The sequence below is a fragment of the Aulonocara sp. 'chitande type north' Nkhata Bay genome, linkage group LG2, assembly GCF_057382095.1.
Source record: "Aulonocara sp. 'chitande type north' Nkhata Bay isolate Kocher_YH1m ecotype deep benthic linkage group LG2, A_spYH_male_GT1.1, whole genome shotgun sequence".
NCBI lineage: Eukaryota > Metazoa > Chordata > Actinopteri > Cichliformes > Cichlidae > Aulonocara > Aulonocara sp. 'chitande type north' Nkhata Bay.
In genome coordinates, this window is record NC_141345.1 from 32,169,806 (window position 1) to 32,195,810 (window position 26,005).

The following is a 26,005-nucleotide window of genomic DNA, read 5'->3' on the forward strand; positions in this document are numbered from 1 at the left end:
TGACTAGGTATTTAATATGAAAACTATAAATACATTTAAGGGAAAAGTAGAAGAGCATGTACAAATACTCACTCATCGTAAACATCCTCTGTGTCCATCCTGCGGTAGTACTTGGCCAGTTTTACTGCTAGAATAATGCTCGGGAGCAGGAGGAGAGTGCTGCAGCCCAGGCCCATCCAGAAAGTGTTCTGTTGGAAAGGCAAGTACTTAGGGTGGAAATGATAACCCATCAGGATATAAATTCATAATTATTTTAGCCTTCTGTTATTACTGAGGAAAGATTTCATGCAAAAGTTCAGGCTATGCAAGTAATATAAAATATGTCTTCCCTCAGGACATTATATAAATCAAATGAATAATAGATTAAGATAGACAGTAGTCGCTCCAGTTAGAGCCATTTAAAACTGTCACACTTTTGCTATGCTCATAACCATCCATCAAAACAGTACTGGATGTGACTTTTACAGTGGGAATCAACCTTCTTTACTCAGTTATAGAGTTTTTAACCCAAATATAATCTGTTACAAGTCTGTTTAAACAGGCTCTGTCTTCTAATATTGTTACCATAGAGTCAACCACGAAACTGCAAGCCATGATTTCTGCTGTGTCCACCATGTTGCTGAAGGGCTTGCATGGTGCAACTTCCATAGCCAGCTACAGAGGATATAAACAGGAAATGTCAACACACAACAGATTCAGTAACACTGTACAATTACGTTGCACGTTAAAGTCTGTCTTGGAGATGTAAACAATTGCACAACGTCTCCCTGCAGTGTTCTTGGCAAACAAAAAGAGACTTCTGAGATCAACAGAAAAGCTTCATGATTCAAGCATCTTGTTTTTTTTACTTTCATTCCTTTAGTTAACTAAAGCAGAAACCAACATGCCACAGAGCAAATTCCTCAAATTTATAGAGGTCGTAACTGTTATATTTGACTTTTCTTTATACACTCCAAAACCTTTATGCAACATGCAAAGTTTTGCAATGCAACATTCGCTTCAGGCTAAATTAACACTGTGAGAAATAGACCCACACCTTCAAAGGGAGACAGAATGTTCACATTCCAGCAAGTGAAATATGGTGTTACTGAGAATTATTTCTTGTAATTCCTTCTGAATTTTATTCTTTGTAGTTTGAAACATTTTATTGGAAGACTCTAGTGTCGTAGTATCTAAATCTGCCTGAGAAAAGAAAGATTTAATATGAGCTTTACATCATTCCTGAAATAAGACAAAGAATGAGCCGTGTACTATATATCAGATATGATAAATATCATATCTGCTGATTGAAGTTTTCATCGTTTGTGGAAGTGCTATCTAAATCTTGGTGCAGGTTCTTAATGATCAGTAACAGGTTGATATTTGCTTAAAAAAACAAACAAACAAAAAAAGCAAACAAACAAAAAACAAACAAACAACCTTTTTTGCAAAACTGTAATTTTGTTTCCCCTTCTTAGAAAAAATAGCAAATTAGAACACTAAAACTTACAGATGTTTTCACCCATTCAATGTATTGATGAAAGTAGCCAATAATGGTGTTGGTGTACTTTCTGGACTCCTAAGGAAGATTAGGACACAATGTAAGTACAGCATTTTATACAAATCAAGTATAAAAGCAAAGAAAAATAATTCAGCTGTTACCCGATTTATTAAATGCGTAGCGTTCTGCGAGATGAGGAACTGCGCAGCTTTGATGGCATCAAGAACAGCTAAGATTTTGTTCTACGGAGAAGAAACAACGGGTTTCGTTTAGACGATGATGATTAAATTATTTCTGACTTAAACTTGAGGACTATTTTACTTACAGGAAGATCAGAGGCTGTTCTTTCCAGGAACCTCATACTCTGGTTCAGCGCACTCTGTAGAGCACCAAAATTTTAGGTATAAAGGTCAAAGTTCAGAGGTTAATGACATCCGTTCAAAAAATAAGCCAGTGAAACAGAAATGGAAACCAGAATCAACCGACACTTGATGAATAACATCTTTGCATGCTAAAGAGTTCTGTTCCAAAATTAAATATCCACAATGAAAAGAAAAACATGATTCAGTTAGCTTCAAAGGCCAATTAATTGTAACATATGCAACAACTAACCGGTCTTTCCTTTGCTTCCACTAGTGACTAAGTAGATAGGGTTGCTACACAACATTTCTTTTCTTTAAGTGGATATTTCTGACATTTTAGCACAAAACTCTTCACGTATAACACCAGAGTACATGAGTATAATGTACATTTAATAAAAACACACAATGCAGCCTAAAATTGGACTTTTCCCACCTCTTTTTTAAAAAATTAATAAAATTGCTCTAAATGATGTCAGTGTTTGTTAATGTTCCACATAACGAATGGGGACACTTATTACACAAGACGAACGCATTTCTGCTTACCCTTGCTCTAACATACTTCTTGAAGTTGAAAGAGGAAAAAGAACAACATAAAAAAAAGCAGCTGTAAAAATCTGTGTTGAAGAATATCACTGCTCGTCTGAACTGCTTGTAGCTGTAAATAATTGCTGTTATTCAGAAGAATGGCATAAAACTGAATATTTAATTTGTTTTTCACAGTCATGTCTTAGATGACACATGCCTGAGGGTCAGAATTTCCCATTTAAATTATATTAAATGAATCATATAAATGTCTTATCTCTGTCAAGGTTTATGTAATTCTCTGAAATATATATTTGCAAATGTTAACAGAAAATACTCCTACTTGGTAGCTTTGAGTTTGGGATCCTGACATCTAACACATATCGATATAGTCATTTATAACAAAATAAATCTACAGGGCTCATGTCTTTTAGCTCTGTTGTGGTCCCGAGTAGAGCAGGGCGATATGACCAAAAATATTTATCACGATATACATTTGTAAATTTGCGATAACGATATAACTGACGATATAATTGACACTAAACAAAATACTTTACAACTCCACAACTTTATTAGTGCAAAAAAACCCCAAAACCATCAATGTATTTTCACTTAAACAAGCAGCTGTTTTTTTATGTGCATTAAAGTTATATATAAATTTAACAGTGCAAATTCAAATTCCTTGCTGACAGTTTAACCAAAAGGCATTTCCAGTGGAAATTGGCCGACATATCCTCAGCATAACCATGTATAATATCCACAAAACTTAAAAAGAGGTTATACACACACAATACGGCAATATTATGTTGAAGCACAGTACGTATCACTCCGCGAGGCTCCGCCTATGATAGCCGTAATGCTCCAACAATCCATCAAGCGGTGCGGGTTCGTAGCTTAGCAAAGTCGTACTAAAACATTTGACAGATTTGCGAGCGCTGTGTAGCACATAAAATCATTTCGAGGTCAGTAAACACAACCAGAATTCATACATAAGGCGCACGGGATTATAAAGGGCCACTGTCGATTTTCAGAAAAATCAAAGGATTGATTTAAAGTGTGCCAGTTCCACACCACTGAAGCTGCAGCATTTTTACAAACCAATTCTGGTTCATCCGTTTCATTCAACGATCCGCTTTCGCCTTCCTCATTCTCCGTCGCCGCCGGCATGCTTTTTCCCATATGCGTATGAAAACAAAGGCACCGCGCATGCGCATTTTACCCAAATTCTATCGCGATATTTCATTTTCTTGTTGTTGCCCAACATTATACCGGTATTACCGTGAACGGTATGATATGGCCCAGCCCTAGTCCCAAGTAAAATATGGAGCTCAACTAGCCACTGGTTGCTTATGTCTCTGTATTTTGGCACCAGGCAAAGTGTTATGTTAGGCGTCAGTAACACAGGCCTAGAGACCAGTTGGCGATCCCCAGTCTGACTGAGTGGTCCTCAAGGTTACTGTATGAAATAGGTTGTAAAAAGGGTGCTGCAACAAACTCCTCCTTGTAAATGGACTGATTCCCATATAGCGCTTTTCTACTCTCCTGGAGTACTCAAAGCGCTCTATACAACATGGTGCATTCACCCAATCACACAAGCACCGTCTTCTAAGTTTCTTAGTGCGAACATATCGGAGAGCAATTTGGGGTTAGTATCTTATCCAAGAATACTTGGCATACAGACTGGAGAAGCCAGGGATCGAACCATTAACCTTCTGATCAGTAGATGACCTGCTCTACCTCAGTGTTGTGATAGGTTATATCACTAGCAGTCCATGGTACTTTGCATGGATGACACTAAATGGTCCGCAGACACTCATGAGGCTAACCACTAAAAGGTAATGACACTTGAAAAAGTGTGTCACAAATTGGAAATGGAGACTGTCTGCCTATCTTGGAAACCAAAATGTTTCAAAAGGCACGACATATACTTTGAAAGCAAATGATGACGTGACCCATTTCACCAAGCGACTGCCAGCAAACTCCAGCAACAATTCACCAACTTGCTGGGGAATGCACATTTTTTCTTACCAACCAGTAGTTACCAACCAGTACACAGTATAGGCCTGTGCAAGTAGGGCCTCAGGTTTAAAAAGCCTAAAATCAACTACCCACTGAGGTGGGAAAAGTAAAGACAGTGGACCGAAAGATTTTAAATATTCTTTAGAGCTTAAGAGAACTGAATTTTTTGTTTACGATCATACAATATATACATAGCAAACAATATATATATAGGATGCTGCCACCATAATGACACCCTATTTTTTGTCAAGTAAATATCTTATATCTTATTCCGCTTCTTTCCCCATCCTCTTAATTAATTCATTTTTCTTCATTTTTTTAAAGTTTGGCCACTGTTTAGTTAAAATGAAGATTAGCTTGTAATACTTACTGACTAAAACTAACTTAAATAAACACACACCAATAAATGCATCTAATACATACTTTTATCACTTCTATAATTCACCTGAAAGTCATATCAATTCCTGTCTGAAGGGAGGGGCAGACAAACAACCATGACAACTGAATACACCAAATTAATGCAAATTAAATCAGCAACCACTGGCACATAGTTTTGAAATGATGTAGGACGAATCTTTCCTCAAAGAGAATAACTAAATGAATCTAAGCAGAAAACAGAAATAGCTATCTCAATAGTAAACAGAGAAACACAGTAGGGCATTACCATGGATTGCTCCATTGGGACGATCTGTTGCCTGTGGATCTGCCGCAGAGTGCTAACGTGGCCTTTCAGAGCAGACTGTAGATTACTTTTGGGCTGAAACGCACAAACAACCACACAATCTTGAAATATATTAAGATAAATATATCAAAGGCTTAGATGGAATTGAAGCACATATATTATACATTCTTAATTTTTTCCTTGCCTTTTATATAACAGTACATTAGAATATAGTTCTTTATCCCTTTCATCCAGGAGAGGAATCAAATTATTGAATTTACGGAACAGCTGGGTTTACTTCAGGACAACAAACTTATGGGACCTTTAGATTAAAATCTCTTTAAAAGCCCCTTTCTCTAAAATCAACTAACTACAAACTCCATCTTTCTACAGGACCCTAATGGACTTAGAAATTGAAAGTGAATGAGCATGTTGTGCTGCCCTAAATGCAATGGACGGCAGTCACACATCATTGAGAGCTTTTATTTGTTCAGGCAGAGCCGTTGAAAGAGAGCTTAGAGAGCAAGAACACACGTATTTTCTTTTCATTTTTTGCCATCAAGTGCTCCTGTGGCATTGTAAGTACATAAGCAAATTAAATCAGTGTGCACACAAAAGAAAACACTTTATACAACCACTACTGGGTGCTTGTATAAAAGTCAGATTCTTACCATCAGGTCTGTCTGGGCCTCCAGTTCTCTGGCAAATGAGAGTAGATCCACTACAGTGACCCCCTTATTCACCTAAAGACATCAAAGTAAAAGAGAACAAAATATAAAAAGTAAGGTTGTTTTCCTTTATAGTAGCAAAGTTAAATTAAAGATGTTTTTTTGTCCACTCCTTTTCTTTTAGCTACATTTTCACCTTCATCCTGTAGTTTCTTCTGTAGCAGCTTTTCAACTGCACAGATTCCAGTCAATTAGACCGCTAGAAAGCTATTTAATATAACTTTTTGTCACTTATATTATTTCCAACAGACAGCAGAGAGACATGCTGCACATAAAAATGTGTCAGCTTGACTTTTGCAGGGTGTGTGCGTTGAGTATCAGTCAGTCTTTAAAGCTTTTTTTATTTTATTTTCAGTCACTCTGGGGAAATAATTCTAAGGGAACCTGACGGGTTGTGTTAGACAAGACATGAAATGCCAAGTCCCTGCCTGTTCCTACATCCTCTTTGCCTTGGCAGGATCACCTTTGGATAATTGAGCTGCAGTGGTCCTCGACGAAACCCACTGTTCTGTATCACACTGAAGCTCTTATCAGGCGAAGCATGGCTGCCTGTTGTATGTTAACTGACAGCAGTGGAGGTGCCTCTTAGACTGCGCCCACAGAAGTGAGCTATTTCTGGTAGCACACCATTAAAGCACAGCTGAAATATGTTTGTGTGTAATTATGTAAGAATTTATAACAATTCATTATTATTTGACTCCCCACTCTTTCTACTTGGATTGTGCTTTCTCAGATAAACCGGTGCATCTACAGAACAATTCAGTCTAGTAATCACAAAGAAATACCTTGGTTGTGTAGCTGTTTTACACAAATATTGTGTGTGTCTCCTTCTGTGTATTGCTTCTTGTCTTTGTTGTGTATGCTGGCCTGTCCCTTGCAGGCACACAAAACCACACTACTTCCTGCGTGGTTTTGTGTGCCTGATTATCCAATTATGCCCTTCCCCCTTCATTCATGCATATTTTAAGGGATTTATTTGTGTTGCACATTTTTTTCTTTCCCGCTGATGTGTTTGCTCATTCCAGTATGCTTGTGCTGATGCGTCACCTCCTCCAGGTAGTCGGCGTAGTTGATCTCTGACAGCCCTGCTTCAGAGAAATCCAGGAGGTTCTGCCTTCCCTCTGCCTCCAACAGGATTATGCCTCTCAAGTCGATCTTAAGACTGTCCAGCTGACTGACCACATCCTTTGTGAACTGTTAACACAAAGATATAAAATACTTTTTTGTTTAGTTGTTCTAGAATGTATATATTAAATGTTATTCATGCATATTTTATGTGTATGTTCCAATTTTCTTGACATAACATCAGAAAAAAAGACAATCTGGTAATCTTAGGACTTTGAGTAAATTTCCAGTATTGTGACTGTATAGACATGAAAATAATGAAAGGCTTCCAAAAACACAAAACAAATGTTGGCACACGAGCGACCCAAAATCTTAAAGATGTGGTTTGGATGGAAGTCTACATATACCAGTGATGTTTTCTCTTGATTTTTTTTGTTTTACAGTCCCCAGTCATACATTTCTCTACATAATCCTTTCATTTAACATTAAATAGTAAGAGTACTTTTGCTTGCACTGGACTGTATGCTTTAAGGACTGTTGTCCCAAAAAGCAAAGCCATAGCCGTACCGAGACATATCTTGGCAAGTGTGATTTTCGTGAAGGATGTCGTGAATAGAAATATGTAATTTCACAACCAAAAAAGAAGTTGTTGTTTTGTGGCACTTTAAAGACAACCAGACCAAAAATACTGACAATAAAAGCTGTTCTCAGATGACATGGTTGTATGTTTATGTGTTTCCAATAACACTAGAAATGTCCTGCATGTGATGGGTTGCACAACTTTTATTTAATATAGAAAATTCTACAAAGAGATGAGCTGTGCAACACTCCATACACTGAATCCACATACGCCAATGACACCCCCATTTACTGCCTGAAAATATTAATTTTTTTAAAACTTTTTTTTGTAATGAATTTTGAAATGTGAATACTTATGATCAATTCAAAGGTATATATCATAGACTATATAATATAATATTTCATGTCACCATTTGGTGTTAAAGTTAGCACCCATGCTGCATACAACCTAGAGCCATGTGAGAAACTGCTGTGCATTTATACAGTGAGATAAATTAGAGTTACTATGGTGATAGCAAGCATGTTAGCTTAAATGAGGGAAGCTCTCCTTAGAATAGATGTATATTCACAATAGGGGGGGGGCTTTTTAGATTTGCTGCTTTTAGCTTGTATGATTGGTAAATTAACAGAATAAAAAGTGTCAGACTTTTAGAAAGTTTTTCAGGCTTTAATGAAGAAAAATGAACAATATCCAGAAGCCGCATGGAACATATCATCTGTTGGCGACAATGAGTCAAGGCAATTGTGCCAAGTGTCAGGAAAGTGCTGAATGTAGAAGTGGCTGGCTTAAATCAATATAATGTCACACAGGCATACACTGACTTAAGGGCTAAAGCATGCTGAAATTATCAGCTGTCAGCATCCCTTTTAGTTTGGGACCTAAGAACTTATAAGGTAATGCAAATGAAGTACTGCATGCAGCCTTGACTGCAGATGTCTGGGACCTTATTTCCTGTAGAGTCGTTTTTAATCCAGCTGTTTTATCATGTTTTGCGAGTGGGAGGGAAGAGAGAAAATGTTACACGTGGACAAAGATTACCCTGACTTTACCCTAATATGTGAGCAACATCAGAGTTATTCTTTTTCAGCTGATTAAAATTTGTCCTATTAAAGGTTAATATCATGTATCTTTATATGAACTAGTAATGTAAAGTGTATAACACTTTAGGAGAAAAAAAGTAGCTATTTTAGTTGCTCAGCTATTATAAGACAGCATCCTATCATAATAATAACTACAACAGAGTACGTAAAGGTTACTAACCACTGTGGTGTTCAGGTAAGAGGAAATATTGAAGACTTTGTCCAGATGCATGGCAGAGTAGATGCCTTGGTTCTTTTTGCAAGTACTAATGAAGACAAGTACACGAAAACAAATACACACAGAAATATCAGAAAGGGGAAATAAAAGAAAGAGAGAGAGAAAGAGAAATATCAATATGTAACTTTCTGTCATAGTAAAAATATTTGCTGCCACCAAGTGAAACTGACTGGAAGTACATGACTAATATGTCCATTTATGAGAGACAGTGTATTATTCACGAAAAGCTTAAAATGTTTGCAAATATATTAAAGCTAAAAATGCCTTGAAAGCATTTAGGTAGCCACATATCTTAGACTTGCTTTATAAAGTGTGAAAACTTGAAAACACATTCTGTTTGAAAATGGTGACGATGAATCTGCCATCCCAGTATACTGAGAATGTGCAGCATCACACTGCAGGAAGATGATGAAAGCTCGTGTAATCACTAAGAAAGGGGCTGCAGAAAAGCAGTGCAGACAGCGTAGAAAAAAACGATCCTAATTAGCAAAGCCAGGTTAATAGTAACCCTCTCCTTCTTTCTCATTTGCATTTCCATCAATGGAAACAAGATACTCAGTCACATGCTTGATGTCTGACCCTAAGCCAAATGAAAAACAGCATCATCGATTAATTTTGCAGACTATACTTAGATAAATGGGTTGTCTTGCTGAAAAAAAATCATTCATATTGTTGTAAACTAGTGTATGCATGAAATATAGAGAAGACAGGTGGAGAAGGGTGTGAGAATAATGGCATGACAGTGTCATCTAAATACACAAAAAATCATTTTCTTTGCCTGTATAAGCTCTCTGTTGTCAACTTCAGCTCAGAGTCGTTGTACATGTAGCCAGGGATGAAGTTCTTCCACTCTGGGTTGATCATATATGGAGTATCCACAACCTGGTGAATTAGAGAGCAGGAAACAGGATGTATAATCAATAATTCCTATGGAGAAGCAAAATGAATCCATCAGTAAATTCATTATTGTAAATTCAAATTAGAAACAAATGCACATCATCATCCACGATGCAGTTCGTCCTCACTGAGGCGGCAAGAAAGTCGAGAAGAGCAATCATGGAGGCACAGAAGAAAATGCTGAAAATGAATTTCATTTGCAGAAACTTCTATAAATTACTTAAGAGACCCCGCTCCAAATCTGACAAACTTCGTTCTCTTTCATGAGTGCCGATGCACCATAAATTAAGAAAAATGGCAGAATATTTCAGCCTTTTTTTGCCCATTTCTTTATTTGTTTTTTAAACTTGAGGCAAAATTAGATCTTCTGAATTATGGATGGGTTGAGTGCAGATGCATTCAGACTTAACGCACATAACAGCTTGCCCTTGACAACTGGTAGCAAATGCTATTCCAATGAGCCCACCTAAGGGACACCAAGTTTTATGTAGTGTGCTTATACTAACAATTATCTGTGCCAGTGGTTCCCAGACTGTGGGATCTCAGAATTATAACTCGGGGTGGAGTGAAGCTGAATGAAAATGACACATTGGTTCTGCACTGCTAACAATGCATGGACACGTTTTTGAGAGGACTGCCCAGTAAAGCTAAAACAGATTAATCTACACCAAATGTCACAACCACCAAAACAAAAACTAAACACTATGACGAAGCACATGCCGGCCTCAGCTTCACCACAGTGGGTAATGAAGAGAGATCACAGTGTGCTGTGTCTGAAAATATTCACTTCTGAATGTATGAAGCTAAAGTGAGACTGTCACTTTGTTCACTATTTACATTTTTAGTTGTATCACACACAGATACACATGTTGGATTTTTCTATGAATTACAGTCAGTTTTCAAAGAAAAATATATAGAATTTTCTTTTACTCTTCAAGTAGGACTTTTATTTAATAATATATATTAATCTTTGAAAGCAGGGCCCTTTGTATGCTTTATGTGTGGGATCCACTTTTACACAATCAAAAAACACTCTGTTTACATTTTATCTCCCTTATCATTGCATGACTTGCCTTGAAAAGCTCTTTGGTGTGGAATGGTTCGCACACAAGTTTCTCCATGTTCCCTCCAGCCAGGAAAATGATGGTCACCACTCCCATCAGTACCCAGGAGAAGAGAAAGCTAAATCCAACTCCACTGTGGAGAAGAACAAATAGTCCCTGTGGTACAGCTGATGTGTACAATTCTAACACAGTGAACTGTAGCTTTATAGTGAAACAAGCTGTCTGTCATAGTACAGTTTTAATAACTGTAAAAACTACTAGAACATGTACAGTTATACTACAGTTGTACTTGTAAAATAGCAACATAAACCTGAGTTGTGGCAGCTTTTTACACTTTGCATACTGGACTTACGCCATAAGCATCGTTCCTCCCGTATTGGAGATGCAGCCCCGTGTTGTAGGTGAGGCATGTTTGTCATAGCCCAGCGTGCCGCACAGCAGGCCCAGGTAGTTGAAGGCCAGGACCAGGACCACCATGCAACAAAGAGCAATGCAGCCAATCCACCTGAAGGCAGCAGGCAAAGCCAAACTATTAGAGATCTCACAGAAGGTGGTTTACCAAAATATAAATAAGCACAGTTCCCACTGTGGTTTATATCAACAAACTGTCAAAGCATCCTCGAGAAAGAGAGCTTTGCTCCACTTGCTTATACAGCCAAAAAAGCACATAAGCACAGAAACTAGGATGGGTACAATGAAAATAGAACACAAAGCTTACTAAAAAGGAAAAGAGAAAAAACATAAAGCAAGATAAATGTCAAACATCAGGCATATTGCATTAATATAGTTACCTCGTTTCAGCACATTTACATGATAGTTTCTATTTAATAAAAATGTTTTTTTTTACTTTTACCCTTAGAGGTTTTCCTTTTATGCAAAGCACTTATAAATACACAGATATGCTTTGTGAAGTGAAGAAGAATACCTGTAGAAGTCCATTTTGTCAATTTCTGGGTAGTAGTCTTCAATCTTGGCGTGCACATGGTTAATGAAGATGGTGAAGTTGGACAGGCAGCTCTGCACTGGGAATGCCTTGGAAAAGCTGCTGATGTTATTGCCAATGCTATCCACCAAATTTGTTACACCTGAGAGAAATCATTTTTTCAAAACAGAAAAAATGAAGAGTGTAAAGATACTTGAAAAATAAATAAATTCATCAGTTTTACCATTTTAGGAAAAATATTAACCCGGATTTAAATTTAACATTGAATTAGACTACGATATCAACAAATGTTTAAAGTGAAATCTGTGCAATTCAAAAAGGCCCCATTCTTGCTACAAGAAACAAACTTACAGTACATAACAAAATAAACATAAAGAGAAACGCAGAGAGTGCAAGGAGAACACAAAAATCCATTCATTTATATAAGCACTTATTGTAATAACATATATCAAGAGTTATTAACTTTTGTGTTTGATTTCAGAAAAACATCGGTTCAAAAGCCACTTACTCTCAACAACACTTCTGGTCTGTTCAATCACCATATGCGGCGTGTCATTCAAAGAGGAGAAGCCCTGTGAAAGGAGGAAAAACAAGAAGGAACACCAAGTTTCTTTGTCCATTTTGTGGTTTTGGTTGGATTTGAAAAAAAAAAATCAGGAACTAAAGATGAACAACTAAACAAGAAAACTGACAAAATACATCAGAAAATAGACTGGAAGACAAAAAAACTCCAATTAATGTGGTTCATGCTCACCCTCTGAACGACAGCGCTGAGGTCTGTTTTCAATACATCGTTCATCTTTTCCAGCTGTGCATTCACATCGGGTAGCTAACAAGTGAAAAACACAGCTTTGATAAGTATTTGCAATAAGAAATTATCAAAATGTAACAATTCCTGATTGCTGTTCAGAAATCTATTTTTTTCACTAGTTCAAATAACTCCTTAAAAAAATAACCTAAACCTTTCTATTGCTGTATTTCACTGTGCAGCACACTGCATGAGAAACAATGGGACAAAACAATTATTTCTAATGCTTAATATAATGCATAATCTTTAGGGTCAATATAGAAAGGTAGATGATTACTTTAAGACAGACGCAGAAAACGTTGAACTTATCCATTAGCCCAAAGTACTTAAGCCTGATTTTTAAGTGTGAACAATTTTATTGCAAACACGTGCCAAAAAGAGCACCACAGTTACAGTTTTGTACCCGTGTGAAATTTGAGCTGATCTGCAGCTGGGACAACGACTGGCGAATGTTGCGGCATAGCTGGGCTGTGGTAGCATCCGAGTCTTCATCATGGCAGTCAGTGTCATTTAGGGTGTGGTTGATGCTGGTCCGGACTTGGCCCAGGTTTAGGCTCAGTTTCCCTGTTCCATCCTGAAGCACCTCCAGAGATGCATTAACGCTCTCCAAGGCCTCCTTGGTTTCTCGCATGGCTGAAATAACGAGACCACAAGCGACATGGCAAGTGAACTGGGTTTAATATATGAGGGAAAAACCAATAAAGGAGAAATGCCCAAAGCAAAGTACCTAAAAAGTAAAAATGAAGAACAGTGGTTTTTGGGACTGTTCTCGCTGCAGTCACATGTTCTTCCAAAATGTAAATAAAGTCAGCTGGATTGTCTTATATCCTCAGAAAAATAAAAATGAAGGTGTTTTTTCACTTTGAAGAAAATTTTTAAATTAAAGGAGTTGTCATGTAGGGCTTTTCGATTAACTCTATTCCCATTGGATACTACTATGTGGTTTGGCTTCAGATGACTCAAAGAATCATGAATACTTTATATGAATCTTTCAGTTCTCTTCTGGAAAATACTGTAACAGTAAATGTGTGATATTAGACAGCCTTTGATTTCACCAGTGAAGAGGAAGTATGGAGCTGTTTTGTTTGTTTTGTTTTGCTTTTTTTAAACAGTGTATTGGTAACACAAATCGGGTAACCAGAACAAGGCAGTGGAGGCCAGAGGAAATCATAATGGTTGACCAGAAATAGCAGAAATACAGCTTAGAAACAGATATAGCATGATTTTTCATGCTTGTGTGCAACCCTGAACCCTGTTATAAAAAGCATTATGTGTAAAATGGGACTACGTAGGAAAAGAAAATTGTTTCATATTAAATAACTGTTTTGCTAAGTGGTAAAGGAACTATTAAGACCCTTTACCTAATTAAAATCACAATCCTACAATGTCAAAAGAACACATTATGCTGCTTGAATCATTGGATCATAATTATTGAAACATTAATGCGTATTTCATTTTAATGTTTCAGCTGGAGGTTATTTAAATTGCTAATATAGTAATAGGTAACTTTAGCTATATTAATAAAACATTATATATTAGTGACTTTATATAGTTAACATCTGCAAAATACTAAGCATTTCAAGTGTTATGTTATGGTATAGAGTACAAAGTACAATGTTTGTTTCAAAATATAATGTAGTTGAAGTAAAAGTCAGCAACAATGAATTATTTAAATAAAGCACAATGATATTAAAACTGTACTTTGTTTCCCAGGCACATACTAAGAAATCCTTACTATCAGCCCAAACTCCACAATCGGTGTATTCCTAGTAAAGCCCAGGCCTGATCCAAGTATATCTTTTGAGTTTCTCATCCAAGCTAATGGGGTCTGACATTTTGAGTGTGTCTGTAGTGTTCTCATATACTAGTGTGAATCTCTAGCATCTAAAATTACACTGTTAACTGCACTGCATGCAACAGAATCGCTTTTGGCGAACATTAAGCAAACAGGAATGCTATGAATAATATGAGCCATTATTAAAGATGTCGCTGTTCAGTAAATGACGCTTTTCCATGCATTTGGGTTCATTGTAAGACAGCAGCCAGTGTTAGTATAGAGTCTGTGAGCAGCCTGCAGAGGATGCTTAAAATTCAACAGGATAAAGAAAACAAAAACACTAGCATCCTTGAACAGAGGCATAAAAGGTGAACAACAGGAAACGGTAAATACACTCTCACATAGTGGCACGATTAGCAACACTGTGAAGCCATAGATGGACGCTTAAGCACCATTTTTAATTGTAGTAGTATATATCTCTTGGTTTTGTATTCCCTTTTTCTATCTTGTTACACTCTGCATTCTCAGTGAATAATAAAAAGCTTTGACAACTTGGCTCAAACCCAACAGAAACCCAAAAGGATATGAATATTAAAAACCCAAATTACAGTACAATCACTGCCATGCCAATGGCCAGACATTTTACCAACTTTACTTTTTTCATGCTTACTGACAGATCTTTCATCTTTTCTTGCTGATGTGGTGCAAGCCTATATATTTGGGTCAAACATCCACACAGTAGGGGTGGGGGAAAAAATCGATACTGTGTAGTATCGTGATAATAATAATAATAATGGATACTTTATTGATCCCCATGGGGAAATTACTTGTTTTTCTCTGCATTTGACCCATTCACTCAGTGAAGCAGTGGGCAGCCCACTAAGCAGGCGCCCGGGGAGCAGTGTGTAGGGACGGTACCTTGCTCAGGGGTACCTCAGGGTAGCCGTTAAGTGGATTCGAACCGCCGACCTTCCGATCATGGGGCGACCACTTTACCTACTGAGCTATCCCTGATATTTTGTTTGCTAATAATGTATCGATACAGGGACAGCAGAAATCGATATTTTGTTACAAAAAAAGTTTTTGTGGACTGGAACATGCTCTGACTTCAGAGCATGTTGATCAGCTCCTTTTTCTGAGCAAGAATCCTGACATTCCTTCGCTGTCCAAATGTGTTTAACTTTTTTTATTGCAGCAATAAACATGACAGTTTGCTTATTTTAATTTAAGACATGTTTTATTTTAATTAAGTTTAAAACTTTTTTATTTAATGTAAAATTATATTTTGTTTTAATTTACTTTCAAATTCTTCATTTGCTGAAGGGGCTGCATAGTTTTCACAAATTGCATAGTTTAGAATAGCTATAATTGTACCAGATGGTTGCATTCAGTTAAGTTGGACTAGACTGTAATACAAACCGTTCAGTTTGTCAACAATAAAACTGACTGAAATGAGAGAATGACTGAGTGCGAGACTTTGTTATTAGATAAAATGAATATTGATAAAGTTTACCTTTATGTACAGAATCTGAATATCGCAAAATATTTTAAAAAATTGCAATAATATCGTATCGTGCGTTAAATATTGTGATAATATCGTATCGTGGGATATATGGTGATTCCCACCTCTACCACACAGCATCTAGTTGTAATTCAGAATTTAAAAAACAAGAGAAAAAGAAAACAAGGTACTCTCATAGTTACATATTCAAATAAAAAAAAGAAATAAATAATAAAAGTAACATGATTGGTTACACAAACATTTTTTTTATGCTCACATCACACTGGGGTAACACAGTTACAGTATAAAGGGTTTGGGGATTTTGTCAAAACACCATGAACTTAAAACTGCACTAGGCTGGATTTTTTTTTAATCATTTCCATTTATATTCATAAATGGAAAGAAAATTGAGAGAATTTATTTGTCCAATTTACCTGGTGACAACAGAAGCAGACATTCACATAAAGGAATAAAGCATGAATCTAAAGTATGGATGCCTTATAGTAAAATTATATATATGTATGTATGTATGTATGTATGTATGTATGTATGTATGTACAGTATGTATGTATATATACTTCCACCCCCACAAGAAAAAAACCTTTCTACTTTCTTCACTCTGTGGTCACCAAAGTAAGATATAGCATAGTGCAGTTTTTATATACTGACTGTTTATTTTTCATCAAAAACTCAAGAACTGTAACTCGGGGCTCAGGTAGGCATCAAGGAAGAAAACAAAGGGGACGAATCACAGTAGCAACAATGGTGTCAAAATTCACAAAGTCAAGGGTCAAAGGACTGTGGGTCAGTTACTAAGTTATCATTACCTTTAATGGCCCTCTCGATTTTCACTTTATAAAAAAAAAAAAAAGCATAAAATACAAAGATTAAGGATTAATGAAACTATTATTATATGGTGGAGGACTTATTACTTATAGGAAAATACTGAAACGAGTCCTAAACCTGTATTTCCACCAAAAAAAGGTTATTCACACTTTAAATCACACATTTAAGGGAAAAACATTGTATTCATCACACAACTGGCAGCACTGCAATGTTTGCAGTGAAGCTGTAGCTGGCATTTAGTAGCTTAGAACCTGCAATATTTTGATCTTAGCTAGAGGAGGAAATTAAAAGTGAGCAACTGTACCTCCAGCCATATTGAGAACTTGGTCCAAGGCAGGACGGACCTCCTTATCCAACTGATCATGTATTCTTCCACCCAATAATGGACCTATGTCTGTAGAAAACATCAGCATAGACACGTTAGTCCAAGTCACTCTTGTTCCCAATTTTGTTCTCTAGTAAACTTGTGTTCTAATGGTTTGAGTATACAAGGCATAACTTCTTCCTTTTTTTGTTTTTAATTTAAAAGCTTAAAATCCTGGCTCTGCTTTTGCAAGTCACAACTTCTAGGAAAGAACTGCCTCCAGAAGAAAGTAGCAGGAATACTCAAGAGATGTTTTTTAAAAGTTGCTACTTTGCCTATGGAGCTAGTTAAGTCACAGTTGTGAAAACAAGTAAAGCAGACACATTAAATTCACATAATAAGCATGCTACACAACTGAGTGTATAAACTTAGTGACTTGTTTGTGTCTACCTAATTTACTATTGGAGAAACAGAGAAGAACTACTTACTATCTAGGTCATAGATGACTTTGTTCTTGGCCGTGGCATACTGTGATATTAGGTATTCAATTTGCTGCATAGAGGAAACACAGAGACGAGCAGAGTCTTAGAAATAGCTGCACAAAAGTACTTTATTGGTCTAGACACCAACAAACTACTTCCGTGTTACACAATTTCATTAATCCACTTGAGAATCTGGTTGGAGTTGGTTTCTTCAGCAAATACCACCCATAAGAGTGAGACTGATTGTTGGAGAAATTTCACCGTATGAGAACAATCTTTTCAAAAGCAACTTTGCAGGTGTTGCGTGCACAAAAGGTGAGAAAATTCTCTTTTCCCGTGTGAAAGGATTACACAAAGCCAGCATGACAAGAAACCCCAGTTTCAACAAAGAAAAAAAAGAAATAATATGCACACTGATTCACAAGTGTACCCTCAAGGAAAATTCGTAACTGAACCATCTATAATGCTTCACCCCAATTCTTTATGTAACATCGTGTTTCAAATGGAAACTTTCTGCCTCACCATCGGTGTGTCGTTAGCAAAGGTGTGCAGATCCCTCATGTTGCTGTTGACCAGTCTCCGTACGTTCTTCACCTGAGAGCTCAGGTTCTGGTTGGCGGCATACGCACACAGCACTCCAATCCTAATAAAACAGTGGAAACAAGAACACAAACATGTAATCTGCCTGCTGTCGGACATGTCTGAGTGACCCTGCTGCCCCTGTGTCAGTCAAGAGTAAGGCAGGGGCGAGCCATGCAGAGCAGGGTGATGACAAGCCATCAGCAGTAGGGGTCAGTGTGCACCACCACATTCACTTTACTTTGTTTTTGCAACTGCCACTGAGTGCACCTGTAGAGTGCCTTCATTCTTTGAAAGCCAGCATTACATTGGACTATTCTCGTACTCAAGAAAATAAATTTACCTTAAATCCATTTTAATTAACTGTTACATACAATTTCATTCATTTAATGTAAGTGTTGACATGAAAACACAATTTCCTGTTCATCAACAATGTTTTTAATAGGCTAGAATAAGGTAACATAACAGGAATAGAGGTCTTGTGTAAATGCATCTTTACAATACTGTATGTGTGTGTCATATACTGACATGTTCTGCAGTCTCAAGATCTAAACAACTATTATTTCCCCAAGTAATTTAGAAATAGACTCATAGCTATAAACCCAGGTGTCTTATCTTTATAATCTAAGGTCCCTGGGTTGTAAGCATATTCAAATTGAATGTGAAAACACAGAATCGCATAGAGCAGACCATTAAAGTGAATCTCTTGCATACTTCAAACAGACCTGAGTAGCTTACTACAAGGCTTAATTAGCTTGAACAACATCAAGGGAAAGACAGCCCATAATATTAAGCGGTTTCCATGACTCACTCTCATCCCAGCTGAATTTTCTCCTTCAGCACCTCACAGCTACTGCAGCACTACAGTGTGTGCACGTATGTTCTTACTGCAACTGATGTGTGTTATTGAGGTTCGCGCGTGAGCAGCTTAAGGAAAGGCGGTCAAAAAGGAAAAAAAAAAAAAAAAGCTTCTCTACAATTGACTCTAAGGATCAAAAACTCCCAAAGTAGAGTTGTATGACACAGTGAATCCCCTTCATGGAAATGCTTCAGTGGAATAAGCAGCTTTATGAATGATGTAAGATGACTGGCAGAGAGGAGTAACAAAAGAACTGACTCAGAAGCTTCTGGGAAGGTTTAGATCAATGGTGTAGAATCGGGGTGCTGTGACTGACTCTATAAAAAAGGCAGGGGTCTTTATGTGTAAGTATGACAACAGGTTGTACGTATGTGACCACAGTGCACCCAGAGATGGGGTTTCTATTGTCTTACTGCTAATGCATGAAGACATTGCTGGGCGCCGTTCTTCTTTACAGAGCAGTAAAGTACAGCCACTGCTGTAATCACAGTTTCCCTTTGTGCATATAATCTAATTTCTATCCTGGATTATGCTGTGGACATTTTGCAACATTAAGCATTGCAGTGTGTTTGCACACTTAGTGTATGCATAAAATGTTTTCTACTTTCAAAAAATGCAGCGCATTGGAGCACATTTCCTTCCACTTTGTTAAACGTATGTATTTTTCTTAATTTCTGGCATGGAAATGCAGGGGAAAAAATGTCTTCAAATATTGTTACACTTTATTCTGTATGCAGACACATGCTTAAGTTTAGGCAGTCTAAGTCAGTACTTGTCAGATATCACAGCATGTAGCCAGCTAAGAGTCAGCATGTTTAGGATTTTTTTCTGGGGTTTAAGTCAGAAGACTGAAGAGTTAATGATTCAGTAACAACCTAGTAAAGTTTGAATATTTATAAGCAAGAGGGACAGTTTCACAGATATGCCACAGATACTTTGAGTGGGCCAGTCAAACACCTTGGTTATTTTCTTTTTTAGACAGTTAGCTGTAAATGTGCTGGTGTTCTTGGGCCAAGAACACCTTTAGCTGTGGTTGAGACTGACTCTAAAATACTTTGGTATACACAGGAGTTCATGTTCAACTCAGTGAATGCAACAAGAGGAACCCAAATCATTATGTGGTATGAGGTATTTGTGCTGATATACTGTGCTTGGTTTTTGCCCAGCGTGGCACTGTGTATTACATTCTTGTCAAAGTCTTGCCATTTGTTCAGATGTAACTTTGCAATCCTTTGCAAACTTGCTACCCTGTTCACAGGATTCCCTCGACATATATTTGGTTTGTTTCTAAATCAAAATGAATGTAAATATTCACTTGCTGGCATCTGAAGGAAATTCATAATGAACATCTTTCAAGATAAAAAAGAGCCTTCTAACAGCATTGTCATGGTCTTTAAAGAACAAATGTGTTATAGGATGTGCTGCCCTCGGGAGAAAAATTCACTGATCTGCATGGCATCAAGCTGCACCATCTCTAGTGGATGTGTGATAATGTTTGCCATAAATAGTGAGTGTGCCAACAGAGTAAACACTGTCACCGTACAAGTGGCGACTTAATGAGAAACTAGGCCAAACAAGTAGGCTGGGACACAGTGAAGTGGAGCCATCCGTAACCAGGGGAAGATTCAAAATGGCCACTTTCACAACAAAAGCCTTTTGTCAAACACTTTCTCTGCCCTCCCTCTGTATCTTTCTCACTCACACTTCATACATTTGCTTTCCTCTTTCACACACAAATTCACAATCCCGCACTTTTCTTTTCTATGCTTGCTTTTGGTTGTCTGCTTGTCTTTATTACTTTACTTATGAAGCCTCTATTCCACACCCTCGCTAAACTATTTCTTTCTCTACACCAGTATTTCTCCATATATCTCCCTTGATGAGGTATTTTTGTTTGACTATGCTTTCTTACTCTATCCCAAAGTGAAACGTAACTACCATTTTCCTACTCCACCCTTTCTCTTCTTTAATCTCCTCCTCGGTCTCCTGTTTTGCCCTCAGTTACCTCTCTCTTTTCCCTCTTTCTCTCTCTCTCTCCCACTTCCTACCTCCTGTCCCTTCCTTTGTCTCTCTCACTCCCTCTCGTAGCTGAACAAAGACTCTTTGAGGAAACAGCCTGGTGCTTTGCAACAAGCTGTGTTGCTGACTGTCCACCATATTTTATGAGAATCATGTTTGAGTTTAGCTTGAGTTTGCTCACGTTCCAGTTTGAGTCTGTTTTTTAAAAAGTGATTAAATTAAATGAGGGTCTAAAGCTGCAAGAAGACAACAAGGCATACACACATTTGTATTTGAATACGAAATGATCAAACAACCATCAAACTTAAAATGACAAGCAGGGCTTGCTAACCCGCTTTCTCACTTACAGCGTCTGTATCCACGAAACATGCCACTAAGGACTCAATCCCCCTGCAGTGTCATCTTCATTTCACCTTCTATTTAATGGTGTTTATTATATCACATGTGACAGAGAAATATTCCATGGCATTCAGCTGATGATAAGCCAAACTATAAAATTCACTTATGAAAAAAAGATGTGAGCTTTGCATGACAACAAAGAGAAGATCTGAAATTCAAAGCAGATCAAACAGGCATCAGTTCATTATATATATCTCCGATTGAGCTTCTAGCATTTATTCCTATCCTTTAGTCTGTTATCTAAAGTTTTTGTCCATATAAAAGGTTTTCAAAGTTATAAATGCCAGACTCCTCTCTTATGTTACTTATCTACATCATCATATAAAAAGCCCTCAAACCAAGAATAAGCATTTGCCTCCCGGAGGAGCCAGCAACCTTTAGCCAGAGCTGCTTTATTGCTGGTCAGCACAATTTTTAGTTTTGATGACCATATCCTGTTTGCAAATCAGTTATAAGAACATGTGCCTAACATGGTTTAAAATGTTTACAGTTTCTCAGGGATCCTGGATTTGTTTGAATGTTTAGTGTTAGCACTATGTTCACCTAATGCAAATAGACCGGCACTTATATATATATATATATATATATATATATATATATATATATATATATATATATATATATATATATATATATATATATATATATATATATATATGTATGCTAACTGAGCACTCACAGCCCCTTTTTTTCTACAAGCCCCTAATCACACACATGTACTTTATCTAAGCACCTTTTTATAACATTCAAATTAACACTCAATTCAGTATCTTGCCCACACAGACTGGATGACTGTCCACAGCCACCACAAGACATAGGCTACTGTTCCATCTCTTTACCTTTCTCCTAAGCTCGGTATTTTCATGCAGCCAAATTCAGAAAAAAATTAACTCAAAATTACAGTTTTTCCACTTCTTTTTTTTTTTAAGTCAACAGAACAAGTATGAAAGAATAGCAATAATGAAACTTATTCAAACTAATGTAAACTAGCTCTCACTTTGAAGAGAGTCGCTGATTTGTTGCACTGCTAAAATCCTCATGAGATTCATCTTTCAAATCCACGATGTACTAATGTGCCACCAACTGTTTTCTGTAAAGTACTTGGTGACTCCTGTCTCTCCTGTCTATAAAAAGCATCAATATTGTTTTGAAATAGGAATATAACTATTGATTGCTTATTTGCATATGGAAACTTTAAAAACCTTTGAAAACTGTCTGGCTTGTACCAGACTAGTGTGACGGCTTTAAAATTGACACCCTCATAAAAAGAAATGTTGCATTTCAATGAAGCAGGTGGCCTTTAAAAATACCATTTGTCACCTCATCTGTGCACTTCAGCCATTGATCTTTTGTGCAGCATCATCACATTTCACTGCTATCAGCAACGTCTGAACTGCACAATCAACTCTAGCTATCAACTGTATGGCTGCTTTTTGACTGCAGGGGACAATTCAAACACAGCAGGAGGCAGATTTACCTCCAACAGGCTTGAAAAAGGGCTTTAATTCCTGCTTGAGCAAAAGCCAAATGACACATGAAACTGCCCCATGACAGCAGACGAAGAAGAGCAACAAACTAATGCAGTGCCCCAGAATCTAGGGCACTACTGGGGGCTGGGCAGTGAGTGTTCCATGGTCTGGTGGTTCCATAGCTTTTACAAACTTCAACAATGGCCTGCATTCAGTGTAACTGTAGTTCGGAGGCTGGGACAGTCCCCTTACAGCCCCTTCCTCTTTTAACACTGCCGGAAATGTCTCTTTATTGTCCAGCCTCAGTAAGAAAATGATCATTCTAGTCACTGTAATAACTACAGTGATCATTTTAGTTCACACACATCGATAGACAATGGCAGCGTAATCAGCACATGTGCATAATTAAATATTCTGAGTGCAATATAAAACAGCTACTGTAACTGTCAATCAAAGCCTTATCCAGAATAATCACTATAAGAATAATAATTAATATAAATAATTTTTTTAATTATTATTAAATCTTTATTTTTGTGCCAGTCTGACCTGAATGCAAACGCTAACGAGAAGTGATGCATTTTGGTGCATGTGGGACAACAGAGGTGTTGACTGAAAAATGTCGGGCCTAAGCAATTTGTCCTGTCATATACTGTAGGTTATGTAGCAAATCTTATGTAATCTGAAATAATTCATTAGACATTTTATTGTGCCAACAGGTCACTGCCACAGCCAGCAACTGCAACTTTTTCTAATTTTAGCCACTTCGTGATCTCATTACTCCACTTATTTAAATGTATATAAATGTAATAACTGAATTGCTATTGCATTCATTTTAGTACCTACATAAAGCCTTTGGTTTGCCTGTTTTCATTCCATTAAACTGCCCTTTCTCCTTCAAGTGGCTATTGTTATGTATTTTTATTTGCTGTGTTATTACTGTCCTCAGAGCTTGCCAAGTCACATTCTGAGCCCAACTTCCCATTGGAGCATTGTGTCCTGTGAAGAATTTAATCAAGCAATGAATGCTTAAGCTTCCTGGCTTCAAGGCCTTTGCTCCGAGCATGACAGCCCAGTAAAGACAGTGCTATTAGTTCTCAGTTTTCTTCCTACTCATAAGGATGCTGCGCAAGCTGCTGTCAGTTGCATGTGAAGACTGTCTGGACTAGGTTGATGGGAGACAACAGACCATTAATTTCACAGTAAACAGTCCAGGAATGATATGAATACCAAACTCTGAGCCAAACAGCCTCACGGGGTTGTGTAAATAACACAGAAGGTCACTGCAGCACAATAGGATTTTTTTTTTTTTAAATCTGTAGAAGGGCCAAAAGACAAAAAAAAAAAAAAAAAAAAAAAAAATCTTCTGCAGTGCATGCATTTTTCTGATTAAATTGTCAAACAGTGTAACCATTGATTAATCATTTTTCCGTCCTAAAGCATAGCTTATACTAATATTTGTTTTTCCTTCAGTGACTGAGTTTGCTCAAATATGATGCAAATGACACATTGTTAAGGACACTACCCTGATTACCTGGGCAAGGACTCTGGTTATCTGGATATCTTTGCTTTTAAAAGTTAAATAGTAAAGTTCTCACAGAAGCAGTCTTTCTATAATTTGTCTTCTTAAGGATGTCCAAAACGCTTTAATAGACATCTGTGTTGCTCAGTAAACCATCCCTGGATAGGCTAAGTTTAATTAACCCCCTTCAAGCAAACATTAGTGGTTTGATTTAAAAATAAATATCAGCTGTCCATAACTAAATAACTTGTAATAGCTAGTGAAAAAATGAGGAAATTCAGAGAGCAGATTATTTAATCAGAAAATGCTAACTTCATAACACATGAATGCACTTTATGAAGCATTAACCAGTCAAACCTAAGCGTAATTAACTATTATTTGCATATAATTAATCCACTTTGGAGAAGAAGACGAAGTTTAAATCTTTTACACCTTTTCAGAGGTCCTGGTTTTCTCTGAAGTTAGAGGTCAGCTGAATCACACTGATTTGCTTTGATCGTGCCATCCTCAGTTATTTAGCGAGTTCATCCCTAGTAAAATAATGTTAGTTTGAGGTTTAGCGTCCACTGAATGTGAGAAGAATTCAAAGTCATTCAGTGTTTTCACACAAAATCATCATTAATCCCCTTTCAGATGAACTGCAGTGCAGTTTGTAGGAATTGGCAAAGAAAATTAAAGTATTGACAAACAAAATTACAACTCTAGTGTCTATCAAATATCAAATACAGGTGCAGGTAATTGTGTGGATATCATTGCTTTCATGCTACTGTTCTAATGCAACCATCAGTGGCTTGGTGCTTAACAAAGCACACAGGTCTTTGTTTGAATCTGCGGCCACAAACTTCAGCGTGAAGTTTGTGTGTCCTCCTTCCGTCTGTGGATTCTGGCTTCCTCTCACACTCCAATGATATGCATGCTAGGTTAACTGGTCAGTCTAACTTGGCTGGAGGTGTGCATGTGAGTGTGGATGTTTGTTTTTCTCTGTGTGTTAGCCATGGGATGACTCTTTTCCTATCCAGGTGGCATTTAACCACTGGGATGAGCTCCAGTTTTAAGGGATGGGATGAGTTTGTACACTGCTAGTAAAGATGGCCCTTTGTACATATGCTGTATTATCCTGTGAGTTCTTGTACGTTTCAAAAATCAAATGGTTAATGTTCTGCTGATTACGTTGATGACCTTTTTCTTGTTCTTCCCTCCCAAGCTTCTAATAATTTGACATTGTTAATATTGTTAAGCTGCTATCATCAGAACCCTTGTTTCTACACTAAACGAAACTACAAAAAAACTACTAAAAAGCAGTTTATTCTATTTGCACTGTTTCTTCACCACTCACCTTTCTTCACTTTCTATTATGAATCACTTTACATTTAATCATTAGTTACTATTAATAGGGGTCGTCTGATTGTTGGGGTTTTCAATATATTATTGTAGGATCTTTATCTTACACTATAGATACCCTGGAGGTGACTGTTGTTGTGGTTTGGTGCTATCAAAATAAAATTGAATTGAATTGTATTATATCTGAGTAACACTCCCAATATAGCCCCCAAAATACTATTTGTTCTTTTATAACCACAAAGCTCTCATACAGTGGCTCATTACTAGTGAGCCTGGTTAGTATAAAGTTGCCAGCCTTCATTTTGCTGGGGTACACCCTGATGACCACAAAGTGACACAAAGACATGTATGACAGATCCATCTCCCAGAAATGCTGATATTTCTGGGTTATACCTCCTACTCGTAAAGCCATCACAGATCCCTGCAGCTTTGCCTTCTCCTATCTTTTCTCTCCTGTGTAACAA

The 26,005-nt window shown here is 37.2% G+C and overlaps 1 protein-coding gene across 17 annotated transcripts in view; it reads right to left on the minus strand.

Annotated features, from left to right (window-relative positions):
* prom1a (prominin 1a) overlaps positions 1-26,005 on the minus strand; it is an 84,565-nt gene that overhangs the window by 8,776 nt on the left and 49,784 nt on the right. For 14 of the 17 annotated variants that reach the window (XM_086259392.1, XM_086259422.1, XM_086259413.1 and 11 more), the window contains exons 5-25: positions 17,879-17,999; positions 17,363-17,426; positions 16,875-16,964; positions 16,552-16,575; positions 12,850-13,079; positions 12,393-12,467; positions 12,147-12,210; positions 11,621-11,780; positions 11,048-11,200; positions 10,705-10,828; positions 9,513-9,616; positions 8,678-8,762; positions 6,820-6,966; positions 5,716-5,787; positions 5,048-5,140; positions 2,386-2,403; positions 1,806-1,859; positions 1,642-1,722; positions 1,490-1,558; positions 565-654; positions 73-188 (exon numbers count right to left, since the gene is read on the minus strand). In XM_086259392.1, the coding sequence (XP_086115518.1) occupies positions 73-188; positions 565-654; positions 1,490-1,558; positions 1,642-1,722; positions 1,806-1,859; positions 2,386-2,403; positions 5,048-5,140; positions 5,716-5,787; positions 6,820-6,966; positions 8,678-8,762; positions 9,513-9,616; positions 10,705-10,828; positions 11,048-11,200; positions 11,621-11,780; positions 12,147-12,210; positions 12,393-12,467; positions 12,850-13,079; positions 16,552-16,575; positions 16,875-16,964; positions 17,363-17,426; positions 17,879-17,999 (2,034 nt within the window). The remainder of the gene's footprint in view (positions 1-72; positions 189-564; positions 655-1,489; positions 1,559-1,641; positions 1,723-1,805; positions 1,860-2,385; positions 2,404-5,047; positions 5,141-5,715; positions 5,788-6,819; positions 6,967-8,677; positions 8,763-9,512; positions 9,617-10,704; positions 10,829-11,047; positions 11,201-11,620; positions 11,781-12,146; positions 12,211-12,392; positions 12,468-12,849; positions 13,080-16,551; positions 16,576-16,874; positions 16,965-17,362; positions 17,427-17,878; positions 18,000-26,005) is intronic. The other 3 variants (XM_086259481.1, XM_086259402.1, XM_086259460.1) reach the window with 2 other exon arrangements.